The 16,744-nt window shown below is 47.8% G+C and overlaps 1 protein-coding gene across 5 annotated transcripts in view; it reads right to left on the bottom strand.

The window, feature by feature from the left end:
• The window catches only part of TOGARAM1 (TOG array regulator of axonemal microtubules 1), a 108,819-nt gene extending 92,238 nt beyond the window's left edge, over nt 1-16,581 (bottom strand). For all 5 annotated transcript variants that reach the window (XR_012645868.1, XM_074996138.1, XM_074996142.1 and 2 more), the window contains exon 1: nt 14,766-16,581. Coding sequence is in view for 4 of the 5 variants with exons in the window: in XM_074996138.1 (XP_074852239.1) it covers nt 14,766-16,529 (1,764 nt within the window). In the remaining variant the exon portion in view is untranslated. The remainder of the gene's footprint in view (nt 1-14,765) is intronic.
• Between the last annotated feature and the right edge of the window lie 163 nt (nt 16,582-16,744).

The following is a 16,744-nucleotide window of genomic DNA, read 5'->3' as shown; positions in this document are numbered from 1 at the left end:
AATCCAGCAGCAATCTACCAAAAAATTCTTTTATTGACCTCACTGCTCACACTGGCAGATATGCTCTTCCATTGCTGCAGAAACCATCTCTGCTACAGCAGGAGAGCTACAATTCTACATCTGATGAAGTGAGTCTGTGCTCACGAAAGCTCATGCTTAAAACTTTTCTGTTAGTCTATAAGGTGCCACAGGACCCTTCATTGCTGAATTCTACAGCTACGTCGGAGTAGCATCCGGAGTGCAGACATACCCCTTCAACACATTATCGTATGTGCCTTCTAAAAATCACATGCTTTATCCTGGTCGAGACAAATCTTGGGAGGAGGTGGGGGTGGAGTCAGTGATCATCAAAAATCTGTACGTCTGCCTAAAAGTATTACCACCAGGGAGCTGAAAATATTAAACATTAAACTGATTTTGTACATTTTCAGATACTAAGTGGCTCCAAAAGTTAATATTTAAACTCACTCAGCTCAAAGGAATGTCACTAAATTAATAGTTAAGCATTATATTTACACAAGAGATCAGCTATTCTAAATATTTTTGTATTTGGAATTTCTTTTAAAATCAAAACTTGATACTTTAGATTTATCCAACCCTTTTCTTTAGTATTTCAAGTCCTGAGTGTCAAATCATAAAGTGGAAGTCATCTCTTTCAGTTAGCATATGATGCCCCTAAGGCACAGGAAACAAATGTTTGATTCAGCCCTGGTATCCAAAATGAAATGCATGGAATTTGTATACTCAGTTCATAACTGAATTTCCCCCAAAAGTAAATTAATATTTATTTTTCCAAGCAGGTATGACTTCATTGTATTGGGTATCAAAAAGCAAGTAATGAGGAAGAGTGCCTGCCCCTCAGAATTTGTAATCTAGGGTTTCAGACAAGATGTAACTCATTGTACACACAGTGGCAAGTTTTTTTTTGAGAAAAAGGTGTCTTTTGCCAAGAAAACTGTGAGTATTCACACTGCAATACAACTTTTGTTGGCAAAAACTGCCATTGATGACAAAAAACTTCCAGGTCCATGAGGGACTTTATTTTCCACTCTTTGTGTTGTCAAACAAACATGCAATGTGGATATTTGAAGCATTTTGTCACCAATTCTGGACCATTTCTGGGAGGCCACAATTCCTAATCAACCAGCCGCTCTTAAGAACATAAGAACATAAGAATGGCCATACTGGGTCAGACCAAAGGTCCATCCAGCCCAGCATCCCATCTGCCGACAGTGGCCAATGCCAGGTGCCCCAGAGAAGGAGAACAGAAGACAATGATCAAGTGATTTATCTCCTGCCATCCATCTCCTGCCCTTGTTCTGAAGGCTAGGGCACCATACTTTATCCCTGGCTAATAGCCATTTATGGACCTAACCTGCAAAAATTTATCAAGCTCTTTTTTAAACCCTAATAGAGTCCTGGCCTTCACAGCCTCCTCGGGCAAGGAGTTCCACAGGTTGACTGTGCGCTGTGTGAAGAAAAATTTCCTTTTATTAGTTTTGAACCTACTACCCATCAATTTCATTTGGAGTCCCCTAGTTCTTGTATTATGGGAAAAGGTAAATAATTTTTCTATATTCACTTTCTCCACACCATTCATGATTTTATATACCTCTATCATATCGCCCCTCAATCGCCTCTTTTCCAGACTGAAAAGTCCCAGTCTCTCTAGCCTCTCCCCATATGGGACCCGTTCCAAGCCCCTAATCATCTTAGTCGCCCTTTTCTGAACCTTTTCTAATGCCAATATATCTTTTTTGAGGTGAGGAGACCACATCTGCACGCAGTACTCAAGATGTGGGCGTACCATAGTTTTATATAGGGGAAGTATGATATCTTTTGTCTTATTATCGATCCCTTTTTTAATAATTCCTAACATCCTATTTGCCTTACTAACTGCCGCTGCACACTGCGTGGATGTCTTCAGAGAACTATCCACTATAACTCCAAGATCCCTTTCCTGATCTGTCATAGCTAAATTTGACCCCATCATGTTGTACGTGTAATTTGGGTTATTTTTTCCAACATGCATTACCTTACACTTACCCACATTAAATTTCATTTGCCATTTTGCTGCACAATCACTCAGTTTGCTGAGATCTTTTTGTAGTTCTTCACAATCCCTTTTGCTTTTGACTGTCCTGAACAACTTGGTGTCATCTGCAAACTTTGCCACCTCACTGCTTACCTCATTTTCTAGATCATTGATGAACAAGTTGAACAGGATCGATCCCAGGACTGACCCCTGGGGAACACCACTAGTTACCCTCCTCCATTGTGAAAATTTACCATTTATTCCCACCCTTTGTTTTCTGTCTTTTAACCAATTCCCGATCCATGAAAGGATCTTTCCTCCTATCCCATGACCACCTAATTTACATAAAAGCCTTTGGTGTAGGACCGTGTCAAAGGCTTTCTGGAAATCTAGGTATATTATGTCCACTGGGTGCCCCTTGTCCGCATGTTTATTAACCCCTTCAAAGAATTCTAATAGATTAGTTAGACACGACTTCCCTCTGCAGAAGCCATGCTGACTTTTGCCCAACAATTCGTGCTCTTCTACGTGCCTTGCAATTTTATTCTTTACTAGTGTTTCTACTAATTTGCCTGGTACTGACGTTAAACTTATCAGTCTATAATTGCCAGGGTCTCCTCTAGAGCCTTTTTTAAATATTGGTGTTATATTAGCCGTCTTCCAGTCATTTGGTACCAAAGTGGATTTAAAGGATAGGTTACAAACCACTGTTAATAACTCCGCAATTTCACATTTGAGTTCTTTCAGAACCCTTGGGTGAATACCGTCTGGTCCTGGAGACTGGAGACTTGTTACTATTCAGTTTATCAATTAACTCCAAAACCTCCTCTAATGTCACTTCAATCTGAGTGAGTTTCTCACATTTGTCACCTAAAAAGGCTGGCTCAGATTTAGGAACCTCTGTAACATCCTCAGCCGTGAAGACTGAAGCAAAGAAATCATTTAATCGCTCCGCAATGGCACTGTCTTCCTTGATCGCTCCTTTTATATCTTTATCGTCCAAGGGCCCCACTGCTTTTTTAGCGGGCTTCCTGCTTCTATGTATTTAAAAAACATTTTACTATCGTTTTTTGAATTTTTGGCTAGCTGTTCCTCAAAATCTTTTTTGGCTTTTCTTATTACATTATGACACTTAATTTGGGAGTGTTTATGTTCCTTTCTATTTTCCTCACTAGGATTTGACTTCCACTTTTTAAAAGCTGCCCTTTTCTCTCTCACTGCCTTTTTAACATGGCTGTTTAGCCATGGTGGTTCTTTGTTAGGTCTCTTACTGTTTTTTTTATTTGGGGTATACATTTAAGTTGGGCCTCTAGTATGGTGTCTTTAAACACTTTCCATGCAGCTTCCAGGGATTTTAGTTTAGTTACTCTACCTTTTAGTTTCTGTTTAACTAGCTTCCTCATTGTCCTCTTGTCAATGGTATGAATTCTGCTGTCTTGCAGCCAGGTGAGCAGCTAACAGCTCCCTTCCCCGTGAGGACCCCATAAAATGTAAATCCAATTCCCTGCTGGCTGGCTTTTTTGTGTGACTGCATTAGAGATGAGAGCGACTGTCTGATTTCATCCACATTTGACTAAACCAGGTACGCTGCACAAGGCACGCCATACAGGGCAAGCCTTAAAAATGGTGGTGTTCTAAACAGCCTGAGTACAGGGACCATGCTACAGTGTTCTCACGGCAGCTTCCCAGGTGCCCATGTCTGGCCCACATGGACTCTCATGGAGCTTTTGGATCTGACCAGGGTATGGTGAGGAGGGAAATCTATTCAGTCCCAGATGAGAGTGCCTGTAGGAACTGGGACACATAAAAGCATATTTCTCAGTCCTTGTGTGAAAAGAAGTATGCGTGAGACATGCTACAATACTACGTGAAGCTCAGACAAAGCAGACAAGTCTATCATAAGACCCATGCAGCAAGCCAACGCTCTGGTGCTTCACTGAAGACCTGACATTTCCATAAGTTGCTGGATGTCGTCATTGGCAGTGAGCCTGTCTCCGTTGCCAACAGCCCTGTGGATATGTTTGAGGGATGCTGAGGCACTTCAGGGCTTTATAAAGCAGTGTCCAAGTGAACAGGTGAGCTTGCGAACAAGGGACTGCAAACATGGAGTTTAGAGAGGGAGTTTGCAAGGGGCCAGGGACCCTTGCCTTTCTTTTAAATCCCTGTTTTAGGATGGCAAGCATGGATAGTGACAGGTCTGCTGTTGTTACATGCTCGGGATGCGACATGTTTGATTTCCTCCCAGAGAAAAGAAGGCATTTTGTCTGCACTAAGTGCAAGCTGGTCTCCATTTTAGAAGAAAAATTAGAGGAGTGGAGACTCAAGTGTCAACCCTACACTCAGTCAGGGAGGATGAAGATTTCCTTGACAGAAGGGAGTGTTTAATCTTCCAAGCAAGGCAAGTGGAAGAATCGGGGAGGGTGGTAAGGGATGAAGCAGAGAACTCGCAGCATGTAACTTCTTGAAGAAAAAGAAGGCCGGTACATGAGTCCCCCATCGATATAGAGATAAGTAATCGCTTTCAGGCTCTCTCCACAGGTTCTGCAGTGGTGAATGCTTTGGAAGGAGCCTCGCAGGGAAAAAAATCAGAAGGGAACTGCTTCTACTGCAGGACATGCGATGTATAGACCTAAGGGTGGGGGTTCAATGAACACCAGCCCCATAAGAAAAAGATGGGTGATGGTGGTTGGGGACTCCCTCCTAAGAGGGACTGAACCATCCATCTGCCCACCAGACCTGCAATCTCACGAGGTGTGCTGTTTACCAGGAACTCGAATTCAGGATGTGACTGAGAGCCTTTCAAAACCGCTCAAACCTTCGGAATCCTACCCCTTCCTACTTCTGCATGTGGGAACTAACAATACGGCCAAGAATGACCGTGAGTGGGTTACTGCGGATTATATGGCGCTGTGAAGAAGGGTCAAAGAATTTGGAGCGCAAGTGGTGTTCTCACCCATCCTTCCTGTCGAAGGGAAAGGGCTAGGCAGGGACCGTCGAATTGAGGAAGTAAATGCATGGTTACGCAGGTGGTGACGGAGAGAGGGCTTTGGATTCTTCGATCATGGGATGCTCTTCCGGGCACAAGGATTATTGGGAAGAGATGGGGTCCACCTAACCAATAGAGGAAGGAGCATTTTCACAAGTAGGCTTGCAAACTTCTTGAGGAGAGCTTTAAACTAGGTTCACTGGGGGAAGGTGACCAAAACCCTGTGGGGAGAAAGGAACTTGGAGGATGGGAAGAAATGCAAAGAGGAATGTACAACAAAAGTGGACCCCTGGTTCAAGTAGCGAGGGTGGGGAGATTGACTGGTTATCTAAGGTGTTTTTACACCAATGCCAGAAGCCTGGGTAACAAGCAGGAGGAATTAAAAGCCCTGGCCCAGCCCAAGAACTATGACAAGACTGGGATAGACGGCGACTTGGTGGGATGACTCACATGACTGGAGCACTGTCATGAAAGGGTATAAACTGTTCAGGAAGAACAGGCATGGGAGAAAAGGAGGAAGAATTGCAATGTATGTAAGAGAGCACTATGATTGCTTGGAACTCCATTACAGAGGGAGAAAAGCCTGTTGAGATTCTATGGATCAAGCTTACTGGTGAAGGCAGCACTGGAAATGTGGTGGTTGGTGTCTGCTACAGGCCACCAAATCAGGATGATGAGGTAGATGAGGCTTTTATTGAACAACTGAGAGAAGTTTCTGGATCGCTGGCTCTTGTTATCGTGAGGGACTTTAATTGCCCTGACATCTGTTGGGAGACCAATATGGCAGTACACAAGCAGTCCTGGAAGTTTCTGGAGAATGTTGGGGATCATTTCTTGGTACAAGTGCTGAAGGACCCGACCAGAGGTCATGCACAGCTCGACCTGCTGCTTACAAACAGGGAGGAACTAATAGGGAAGGTAGAGGTGGGGGACAACCTGGGAAACAGTGATCATGAGATGGTAGACTTCAGGATTCTGACCAAAGGAAGGAAAGAGAGAAGTAAATTACACACCTTGGACTTCAGAAAAGCAGGCTTTGACTCCTTCAGGAACCTGATGGGCAGAATCCCCTTGGATGCTACCATGAAGGGAAAAGGAGTCCACGAAAACTTGCAGTATTTTAAGGAAGCCCTATTGAAGGCGCAGAAAGAAACTGTCCCAATGCGCAGCAAGAGAAGTAAATATGGTAGGAGACCAGACTGGCTTAATGAGGAAATCCTTGGAAAACTCAGGCACAAAAAGGGAGCTTACAAAAAGTGCCAACTTGAACATATGTCTAGGGAGGAATATAAAGGGATAGCTTGAGAATGTAGGGCAGTTATCAGGAAGGCAAAAGCGCAACTGGAATTGCGACTCGTGAGGAATGTGAAGGATAACAAGAAAAGTTTCTACAGGCATGTTAGCAAGAAGGTGATCAGAGAAGGTGTGGGGCCCCTACCAGATGAGGGAGGTGACCCAGTGACAGATGATGTAGGGAAAGCTGAAGTATTTAATGCTTTTTTTGCCTCTGTCTTCACGGACAAGGACAGCTCCTGGACTAATGCGATAAGTGATGCACTGTGGGATGAAGGTGGACAGCCTTTGGTGGGGAAAGAACAGGTTAGGACCTATCTAAAAAAGCTACACATACACATATAGGACCTATACACAGGAACTATACACCGGACCACAGTCACTCTAACTCAGGGACCCATCCATGCAACAAACCTCGTTGCCAGCTCTGCCCACACATCTACACCAGTAACACCTTTACAGGACCTAACCAGATCAGCCATACCATCGTGGATTCATTCAGCTGCACATTTACCAATATAATTTATGCCATCATGTGCCAGCAATGCCCCTCTGCTATATACATCGGACAAACTGGACAGTCTCTACGTAAAAGAATAAACGCACACAAATCAGATATCAGAAATGGCAATATACAAAAACCCATAGGAAAGCACTTCAATCTCCCAGGACACACAGTAGCAGACTTAAAAGTACCTATCCTACAGCAAAGAAATTTCAGGACCAGACTCCAAAGAGAAATTTCTGAGCTACAATTCATCTGCAAATTCGATGCCCTCAGCTCTGGCTTAAACAAAGACTGTGAATGGCTGGCTAAATACAAAAGCAGCTTCCCCTCCCTTGGTGTTCACACCTCCAGATCAACTGCTGGTAGTAAGCCTCACCCTTGCTGACTGAGCTAACCTTGTTATCCCCACCCTTGCTCTGGCTTATTTATACCTGGCCCTGCAGATTTCCAAGACCAGCATCTGATGAAGTGAGTCTGTGCTCACGAAAGCTCACGCTCAAAACTTTTCTGTTAGTCTATAAGGTGCCACAGGATCCTTCGTTGCTGTTACAGATCCAGACTAACACAGCTACCCCTTCGATACTTGGGTTATGATTGTGTGTATCTTGGTCACATTCACCAGAACTTGGATGCTGACTCATTCTGGCAAGTACTAAATCATGGGGGTTTAAACATTTTTCACATTTCTTAATTTACATTTCTACTGGGAAATTATGGGAGTCAGATTAGGGATGCTAATGTTTAACCAGTTAACCTAAACAGGTGGGGATTAGCAGTTGCAGTTAACTGGCAAGATCTGGAGGGTTTCACCAGCCCTAGGGAGTTGTTGCAGGCAGGGACGCTCAAGCTTGCTCTGAGAAGCCTCAGTCCCAGTGAGCCGCAGGTAGGGCTTCCCCTCAAACACCCCACTTAATCAGTTAGCTAGTTAAAGCTAATGTTTAACTAGTTAACTAATTAAACAAGATTTTACATCCTTAAGTCATAGTTCTTTAATGACAAGACACAGATTGAAAAAGTTGCAGTTTATAGCCATTAAAACTGTCAAAAATATACAAAATAAATACAAATAAAACAAATTCAAACAGCATTTATTTTGCTTATCTGTAAGTTTCAACCATTACTGACAAATATTTTAGTGTGCGCATTCACAGCAAAATTAATATTTACAAATAACCAATAAAAATCTAACCCTTCCAAGTCTATTTGGCTAGGATACGCTTCAAAGATGTAGGTTCAAATACCTGTCCACATCAAATGGGGGAGGAAAAATTTGAACTCATCTCCCACATTCTGGTTGAATGCACTGAACACTGCACTAAAGGGATGAACTGGGTACCATCTCTGTTATTTTATTTTCCTGTGGCAAGTAAGGTTTTAGGCATCTAACTCCTGGAAATATGAACCTCAGATTGAGACCCCCTTCGGAGACCAAGTTTAGGCCACATCTCATGCATGCATTTCTTATTAGATAGCTGCCCACCTTCCCTGTATAATGCCTAGGGACAGTTAGGTGCCTGAGAGTGGGATCAACAAATGTCAGCAAGCTGAGCAGGGACTTGGATGCTGTCTAAGCTAACTCAGGGTTGAGGAGTTGTGATGGAGTGGGAGATACCTGTGTGTGTGTGAGTGGCTCACAGAGGGTGGGGGGCTCCTGCTGAGGGTAACCCTGACAACCAGGTAACACCTTTGTACTGCAGACAAAGGAGGAGGTAGAGCCTGAGGGGTTTGAATTGGAACTGGGAGTTTAAAGCAGTTAGTCTGGGCTGGGAGAGAGAGAGAGACAAAGAAGGGGGCAAGGCCCCAGCTCTGGGGGCCCCTCGGGGCCTCCTCTCCCCAACATGGATTGGACTGGCTGTCTCTGCCTGCTGTACTGACTCCTCTGTATGATGCTGTGTCCTGTCGGCTAATAAACCTGCTGTTCTCCTGCTCAGTGAGAGACTCTCCTGCCTGCGGACAGGGTGCAGAGCTTGGGGGACCCCAGAACCCCATCACACTGGTGTCAGAAGTGGGATGTTCTGCACCCCGAGGATGGAGCATCCAGCAGTAAGTGACCGGGGCCCCGGAAGAAGTGGGGCCTGTGAGACCCAGGTGTGCTGAAGGGCAGTGAGGTGCAGTTCCCCAAGGCGGAGGGGCCTGTGGCCGAACCCAAGCAACTGCGGTCGTGGTCCTCGAGAGGGGGTGTCACACCCAAGAAGGGGTTACCCCTGGGAATCTGTTGGAGTCGGTCCCAGAAGGTGGAGGGGCCGAGAGCCCAACCCCCAGGAACAAGTGACCCCTGAGGAGGCTGACGCTAAATGAGTTCTTCCCAAGACAGTGTGCTCATGGTCCCCGAGAGCGGGTGTCACACTGAAGAAGGGGTTCCGCTGGGAGTCTGTTGGAGTCGGTCCCAGAGGGCAGAGGGGCCTACGGCCTAACCCCAGGCAGCTTGTGACCCACAAGAAGCCTGGCACACTGAAGGGATTCTTCTAGGAAACGTGGGGTGCAGAGGGCATCAGCCTGAGAGCCTGCAACCACGCTGAGCAACTCCGCTGTGAAGTGGCAGCACCTGGAAACTGAATCGAAATTAAAAAAGCTGGACAAGGCAGCGTGGATGTGCAGTGGCAGAGCTGAGGGTTAAGGAGAATCCTGCAGAGGTGAGCCCGGATCGGGGCAGGGAACCCTGGACTGCATGGAGTTCTAAACCAAGTGGCCTGCCACAGCTCAAGGAGGGAAGGAGCGATTCCAACCCATCACCTACTAGTGGCCAAGACAAACCTGTGAAAAGTTTTCCAGGCCTGGGCCAAGGAAGGTCCCTGTGTGTCTGTGCAGGAAAGCAGCTGATCCACTGGGAATGGCAAGTTGTCTGTGAGAGAAGCTGCTTCACCTTCTGTGTGTGTGTGGAGACCAGCCGGGGGGCTGGGACAAAGGAGAAAGTGTCTCCCATTGTTTGTCTGTGTTGAACAGCAGCAGCAGCCTGGGGAGAGAGCAGAGCCTGTGTTTGGAAAAGGTGCCAATAAGAAAACTAGCCCATTGTCTGAGGAGGATTCCTCAGCCTAGGGTGGCTGGAGAAGGATCCACCAGAAAAGAGCATTCCAGGTGTGTCTCTGAATCCAGCCATGGGGGCTGGAGCAGAGGGAATGGCTCTGGGATGGGCAGTGGTATCCCTGCTAAGGACACTGGTCCTTGGTGCAAGAAAAGTGCTTCTGCTTCTGGGGAAGTGAATCCTTTGCCTGAGCCTGTGGGGGCTCAAGATGGAGCCAAGATCCCAAAGCTGGATCTGAGGGCAGCTGAAGCCCAGATGGGATGGGGGCCTACCTCTGTGTCTCTCAGGGGGGATGATGCTTTAAGTTGGTCTAAACCAGTTAGTATCATCAGGGAATCCCAGAGACCAGACGATTCTGGTACTTGTTCTTTGCCTGATGCTGAGGTGTTACTGGGAGGGGGTGAGAGGACTCTGTCCTACCAGAGTCATCCTCTCACCAGGACACAAGAACAGACGGGCAATGAAGTTACGCTGACTGATGAAGATAAAGGAACTGGTAGCAGAAGGGAGGAAAGGGATCCTAACCTTCTGTCCGGTGGTACTGGCTGTCTGCCTGGAGGGGGATTACGTGGAAATCTGCCTAACGGGCCAGAAGTGATCCTGGGTGTAGGTGAAACCCAGGAGCTGGTTGTGGCTCAAGGGAGCAGTGCCCCCGTGGAGGCAGACAGGGGTGAGTTATTGTTTGGGGAAGCTCTTAAGGAAAAAAAATTTCCTAAAACTTTTCCTGACCCATCTGTGGGGACTGCAGACAACGGGAGTGAGGTGGAGGAGAGTAAACAGGAAAGGTGCTTGTCTGTAAGCACCAGAGCAACCCTTTGCCTGGGGAGAAGTTTGTTTCAGCTTCTGATGGCCAGGACCTGCCTGAGTGTGAAACCACCGGCTGTGCTCTGGAAGGGTCCAAAGCAGGCAGGGTAAAAGTTTCTCAGGAATTGGAAGTTGGTGCAAGTAAAGTAAAAACTATCAGGAAATGTGAGCAGCCCTGTAAGAACCAAGTGAAACGGCTGCACAGTCAATCTCTGTAGGATGCAGGAGAGGGCCAGCAATTCCCCATCTCCAGATGCTAGAAACACTTATATTCTCACACTGGACTCCAATTCTGATTCCATGGGGAGGCAGTAGTTGGAGGTGGAAGGACAAAGACGCTTTGGGCCTGGTGGGCTGATAAGGGATAAACAGGGATTCCTCCATGTGGATTCTGCATCTGGGACTCACAAAACAACTTTTAAAAACCAGTTTGGTTTGCAAATTTCCAGGCTGGCTGGGAGCGGGAAGTCTCCCTGAGATCATCAACGGCCCAGCTCTTGTTAGAAGGGAGGGCACAGCCAGAGAGATCAAATTTCCACCCCAGGGGGCAAGGAAGAAAATTAGAACTTAATGGTGCTAAAAAAGGCCTCAGCCATTTATCCCCAAAATACCAGATTGTCAAGGATGTTGCACAAAGGTTGTGGTCTACCAAAGAGCAACGTAAATGTACAGTTGCAATGGGTTTGTTCTGTAACTCACGCTAACTGCTGTAACCAAGGGGTGCTGCTACCAAAAGCTGTAGAATTGTACCATGTACTAAATGTTTGGAAAAAGCCATTTAACATTTAACATGACATTGATGTAAAAGCATAAATTGTATGTTAAAGAACTCTGTAACTCTAAAATGTCACCATTGTTCCCTGTAACTAGTCTTGCAACCTCTCACATGAGGAGGAACATTCCAAACCTATTGTGTGGCATGGAAGGGGAAACCGAGGCACACAACCATTTTGGTGGTCTGGCTAAATGCCAAGGGTGGAAGCATTTGTACCTTCTTTTACTGGACTGTAACTGAATTCCAACCATTGGCTGGAGCAGCTGTATGGGCTGGTGGTCAGACAGGGCAGGGCCCAGACCAGAAAAGAACTATTTGATCTGTTGGTGCTGCAGCATCTGTATGGGCTCTGCCTGCCTGATCTGAGAACGTGGCTGATGGACCAGAGACAGAAGCAGGGAGACCGACCAACCTGAGGAAACTAAAGGGACTTGCCCGGCTGCATCACATGAAAAGGGCCAATACCAAGCTCCTGAGTTGGAGCCTCCCCCAGCAGGATTATGACATGGAGGTGGTGCACATCAAGGGGAGCACTAAGGGTGCAGCCAATGCCCAATCACGAGGGGAGGGCCCCAAACTTCCCCAGGTCACTGGCTGAGTGACCCCACTCAGTTCGGTCTGGAAAGGGGGAGAGATGTGATGGAGTGGGGGATACCTGTGTGTGTGTGAGTGGCTCACAGAGGGTGGGGGGCTCCTGCTGAGGGTAACCCTGACAACCAGGTAACACCTTTGTACTGCAGACAAAGGAGGAGGTAGAGCCTGAGGGGTTTGAATTGGAACTGGGAGTTTAAAGCAGTTAGTCTGGGCTGGGAGAGAGAGAGAGACAAAGAAGGGGGCAAGGCCCCAGCTCTGGGGGCCCCTCGGGGCCTCCTCTCCCCAACATGGATTAGACTGGCTGTCTCTGCTTGCTGTACTGACTCCTCTGTATGATGCTGTGTCCTGTCGGCTAATAAACCTGCTGTTTTCCTGCTGAGTGAGAGACTCTCCTGCCTGCGGACAGGGTGCAGAGCTTGGGGGACCCCAGAACCCCATCACAGGAGTCCAGAGAGAGAAGGATGCCTAAAATTAGGCACTGTCATACTAAGCCTAAATCCCTTTGCCAATCCAGTCCCTTGCATTTTAAATTAAATCTTATGTTCTGCAGAAGTGGTTGGTGTAACTGTAGGTACCTCATCAGTCACACTTTTTCAGGTTCTAGAATACAAATATTGTAGACAAGCCAACACCAAAAGGAAGACAGTACACATAGCTCTGTACAAGATACCATTAGTAAAAATGATGGAAAAAACGTTAAAAGGGAATTTTATGTTAAAAATGTAACGTTTTCTGCACAAATTCTCTGTAACTGGAGCAGTCTTGTAAGGGGAATGGCTACTTGTCTACATGCAGTAAATATACCAGTGAAGAACAGAAACAGCTATATTAATACTTCGTGTTCCAGTTGCATCAAACACAGATACTTGTTCAAAAAAAGCCATATTGCAGGTGAGTCAAGGAAAATAAATTGTAGCGAACAATCCACTACCACCTCAGGCTGCTTCCACAAGCGAAAGCAAGCACACTGGTAGGGTGATGGGAAGAATGTTACACCATTCCTGACCTCATTTTACTGATTCTGTGGTTAAATGGAGGCTTTGGGGCTCAAGCATTGTCATTATAGCCACTTTTGCTCACTGTTTGAGTGTGAATCTCCCTTTGAGATATCTTCCCCATCTACAGGAATCATACGTCCACCTTTGCAAACATATTCACTTTAAAAAAATTGGAACCATTTCCACAGCAACCAGTTGTGAGGTCACAGAGGATTATCTCCTCAAGCAGTGAAATGGTAATTGCTGAAGTTCTACATTCATTAAAAGCTTTCTAGTTTTTAAAAAGGTTAAAGATGTGACTAATTCATACCATGATATACAATGTGATTCTTGTCTACGATTCCCTGTCATTTACCAGTTACATTCACTAACATTAATATAAATCAGTCTCAGAAGCACAAAGAACTGAGTGACATTTCTTTCCACCTAAAGACATGACCTCTGCAGGCCAGCACTAAAACCACTCGCTAGATTATCTGTTTGTAGATATATACATGGCATCAGAGCCCAAGACTGCCAACGTGAAAATTTAATTCCACAGTGTCCAATATGCTTGTCATTTGCTACACGCACCAAAATGGACACCGCACTGTGGTGAAATGCAACTCCTTAGAGCTGCACACGTGGAGTGCCCTCTGCCCGCTCCATGCACATGACCCACCGTTTGGTGGGACAAGCATGTGGTGGCAACTCCTCCTGCAGCTCCAGCCCTAGGGTCCACGCGGCTCCAAAAGCCGCTGTTGAGCAGTTTCTTTCCTTTTTTTTCTTTTTTGGGTTGGGGGGGGAACGACATTTATTTTAAGAGAGAAGACCTGTGGCAATCCTTTAATTTCTATTGGACGCAATTGGTTTAATCACTTCAGATATTAGTCCAGATACAGCAACACTGTTTAAGAAATATGATTGTGCATAATAACCCTCCCCTCAAGTTCTCAGCTGTTCCACATCCATTATACAGGGGCAAACCAGTTAAGGGAAAAGCTCAAGGTATTAAAACATATGAGCCACATACAGAGCTTGAAATAGTTAAGTGACTGAAAATTAAATTGTAAAGAGAAAACTTGCAGTGGGGACACTTGTTTCAGTAACACTGATTTTCTAACCAGCTAACATTATGAGTTAGCTTTCTAGATAGCAACCAACAAAACAATTAAATAACCTGTTTAATTTAAGAAGTCTTATTAGGAAGGCAGACTGCATGAATACCCAACAAACCAGGAGAAGGGAAGGCTGTCTATTGCAGGGAAAGTGTACTTCCAGGGGTGTGCTAAGTGGGGGGTGGCCCCCTCAGAGGGGCTTGAATTTCATAATGGAAATGCAGTACAATCAGCTGCTGGGTCTCAGGCTCATCCATCTAATTAAAATTGTTACTGTTTTTATGTATGCATATTCATATTTATATACCAATTAATAAAGTGTTTATATCCTATGTACTGTTTTTTAAAATGTGCAGAAAGTTTTTTTTATATGAACATAACCAAAATTTGTCCGTCTACATTACAGGGGGGAAGGGGGTGTGGAGGCCTGCTCATTGCAGGGACTAAAAATGGGTCCAATATAAAAAAGTTTGCTCACCCCTGCTTTAGACAACCTTAGTTAAGTCACTCATTTACAGATATTAACCTCAGCACCAATAGAACCTATATCAAAAGAACGTTGGAATCTTCATTTATTAAATTTTTAAAGGAGCTCTGAAATCCTTATCTGGAGCGCATTTGGAAGAAAGCAGTAAGTGAATTAATATACATACCTCCTCTACGCCCTTTGTAAAAGGCGTTTGGTTTCCCGAATAGCCTCCCTTGCCTCCAGCTCGCTCATTTTCCCAAGGCAGTTTGTTTTTTCCTTTACCTGCACTTAAAACCCTTCGGGGACACAACCCTTGATCAGTATATGGGCTGTGGGAGCTATAGTTGTATGTAGCATCTTTTGTGTGATCCCCACAGTAACTGTGTGCACTCTGAGTCCTGTTGCCTGCCAGCAACCAATCTGTATCTGCTCCATGGGGCAGATGGGCCCCCCTGCCATGGGCAGAGGATGGCATAGGCACAGCATACTCCACAAATCCCTGGTCTGTTAGCTTAGGCAAGGTTTTTCTGGCCAGCCTGGCCTGTACAGCATGCATTACCCCATCCCCATTGTCCTGAAGTTCCACAGCATCCACAGCCTTAAATAGAAGACTGGTTTTGCCTGAGCCCATGGAAGACGCCAATACAGCAAAAGCCTCCAGAGCAGCATGGCGGACCCTCCGCTTACTGTCCACCAGGGCTGGTGCCAATCCAAATGCCAGCTTAGGCAAGTCAAAGTCCTCACTAGGGTACCTGAGCAGGCACCCAATGCAGATATTCACCACCTCCTCTCTGACCTTGGAGTTCTTGTGCTGAAGATGCTCTGGCTGCAGAAGTAGACACAATACCTTCTGGGGTCCCCCTGCCTTCATCAAGCTCCAGAAGAGTCGAATATACTCCTGCCGGATGGCCAACTTGTTGTCACCCAGCACCTTGGCAGCAGCTGACACCAGAGGTCCCAAGCAGGCCTGAACCTGGTCACCCAGGCGCAGGGCCAGCAGATGCAGTACCTCCAAGGTGCCATGCACCACCTTGAAATTAGAGTCATCCAGGAGTGTGTAAAGGAAGCTGATGAGTCCCAGCAGGCTGGGGGCAGGTGTGGAAGACAGGCTGGCCAGGGGAACATCTGTCAGCACCTGCTTGAGCTCCTCCACGGCCTGGGTGCGGTTCTTATAGTCCTCCTGGTCCAGCAGGCGGCCGTGCAACTCCTGGGGGATCAGCCCGAACTTAAGGTTGGTGCTCGGGAAGTCCTGCTCCGCGGGCCGGGACCCCGACGTGTCCCCGCCGCCGCACAGGTCCCCGCCGAGCCGGGCCTCCAGCAGGCGGTTGTAGAGGGCACGCAGGGCGGAGGGCAGGCGGCTCAGGTAGCCGTGGAAGCGCTCAGGGCCCAGGCTCTCGCTCAGCTGCCGCAGGCTGCTGAAGGCGGCCGCCGCCTCCTCCCCCAGGCCGCCGCCGGGCCGGGCCGGCGCGCCCAGCTTCCTGGCCAGGCTGAGGGTGAGCTCGCCCAGGTCCAGGCCGCAGGGCAGCGGCGGCCCGAGCAGCGCGGGCAGCAGCAGGGCGGTGGCGGTGCGCAGCGCGGGGTCGGCGCTCTCCAGCCCGTGCTCCACCAGCGCCCGCAGCACCTGGGCGCCGGGCCCCGGGCGGGCGAGGCGGCGGTGCAGGTCCCGCAGCGCCTCTGCCCGCAGCGCCGGGCTGTCCCCGCGCAGAGCGCGCACCAGCTCGGCCAGCGGCCGCGCCCCCTCCTCGCCGCCCGGCAGCGCGGGCAGGGCTGGGCCGGGCTCGGGGCCGCGGTGCAGCAGCTGCTGCAGCAGGACGGCCTCGCGCTCGCGCTCCCGCTCCCGCTCCGCCGGCGAGCCCCGGCCCTTGGGCGCGCGCGTGTCCCCGCCGGCCCCGCGCTCACTGGCCTCCATAGCGCCCGCCCGCGGGGGAAGAGCGAGGGCCGCAGCCATGGGGCGGCGGTGTCCCCGGGCAGCGGCTGGAACCGGCCTGAGAGGAAAACTGCGGTCTCCAAGGCACACACTGCGCCTGCGCAGCCGGAACCAAACGGGGGGGGGGGGGACGGACTGTACCAACGTTTCTTCCCCACCCCAAGGCCAGCGTCAAAAGAGACACCACGTGACCCACCCCGGCTACCGCTCTTTGCCGGAAATAGCAGCGCAAAGCC

This window comes from Carettochelys insculpta, chromosome 6 (genome assembly GCF_033958435.1).
Source record: "Carettochelys insculpta isolate YL-2023 chromosome 6, ASM3395843v1, whole genome shotgun sequence".
NCBI classification, from domain to species: Eukaryota; Metazoa; Chordata; order Testudines; family Carettochelyidae; genus Carettochelys; species Carettochelys insculpta.
This window is presented reverse-complemented; position numbering and strand designations above follow the sequence as displayed.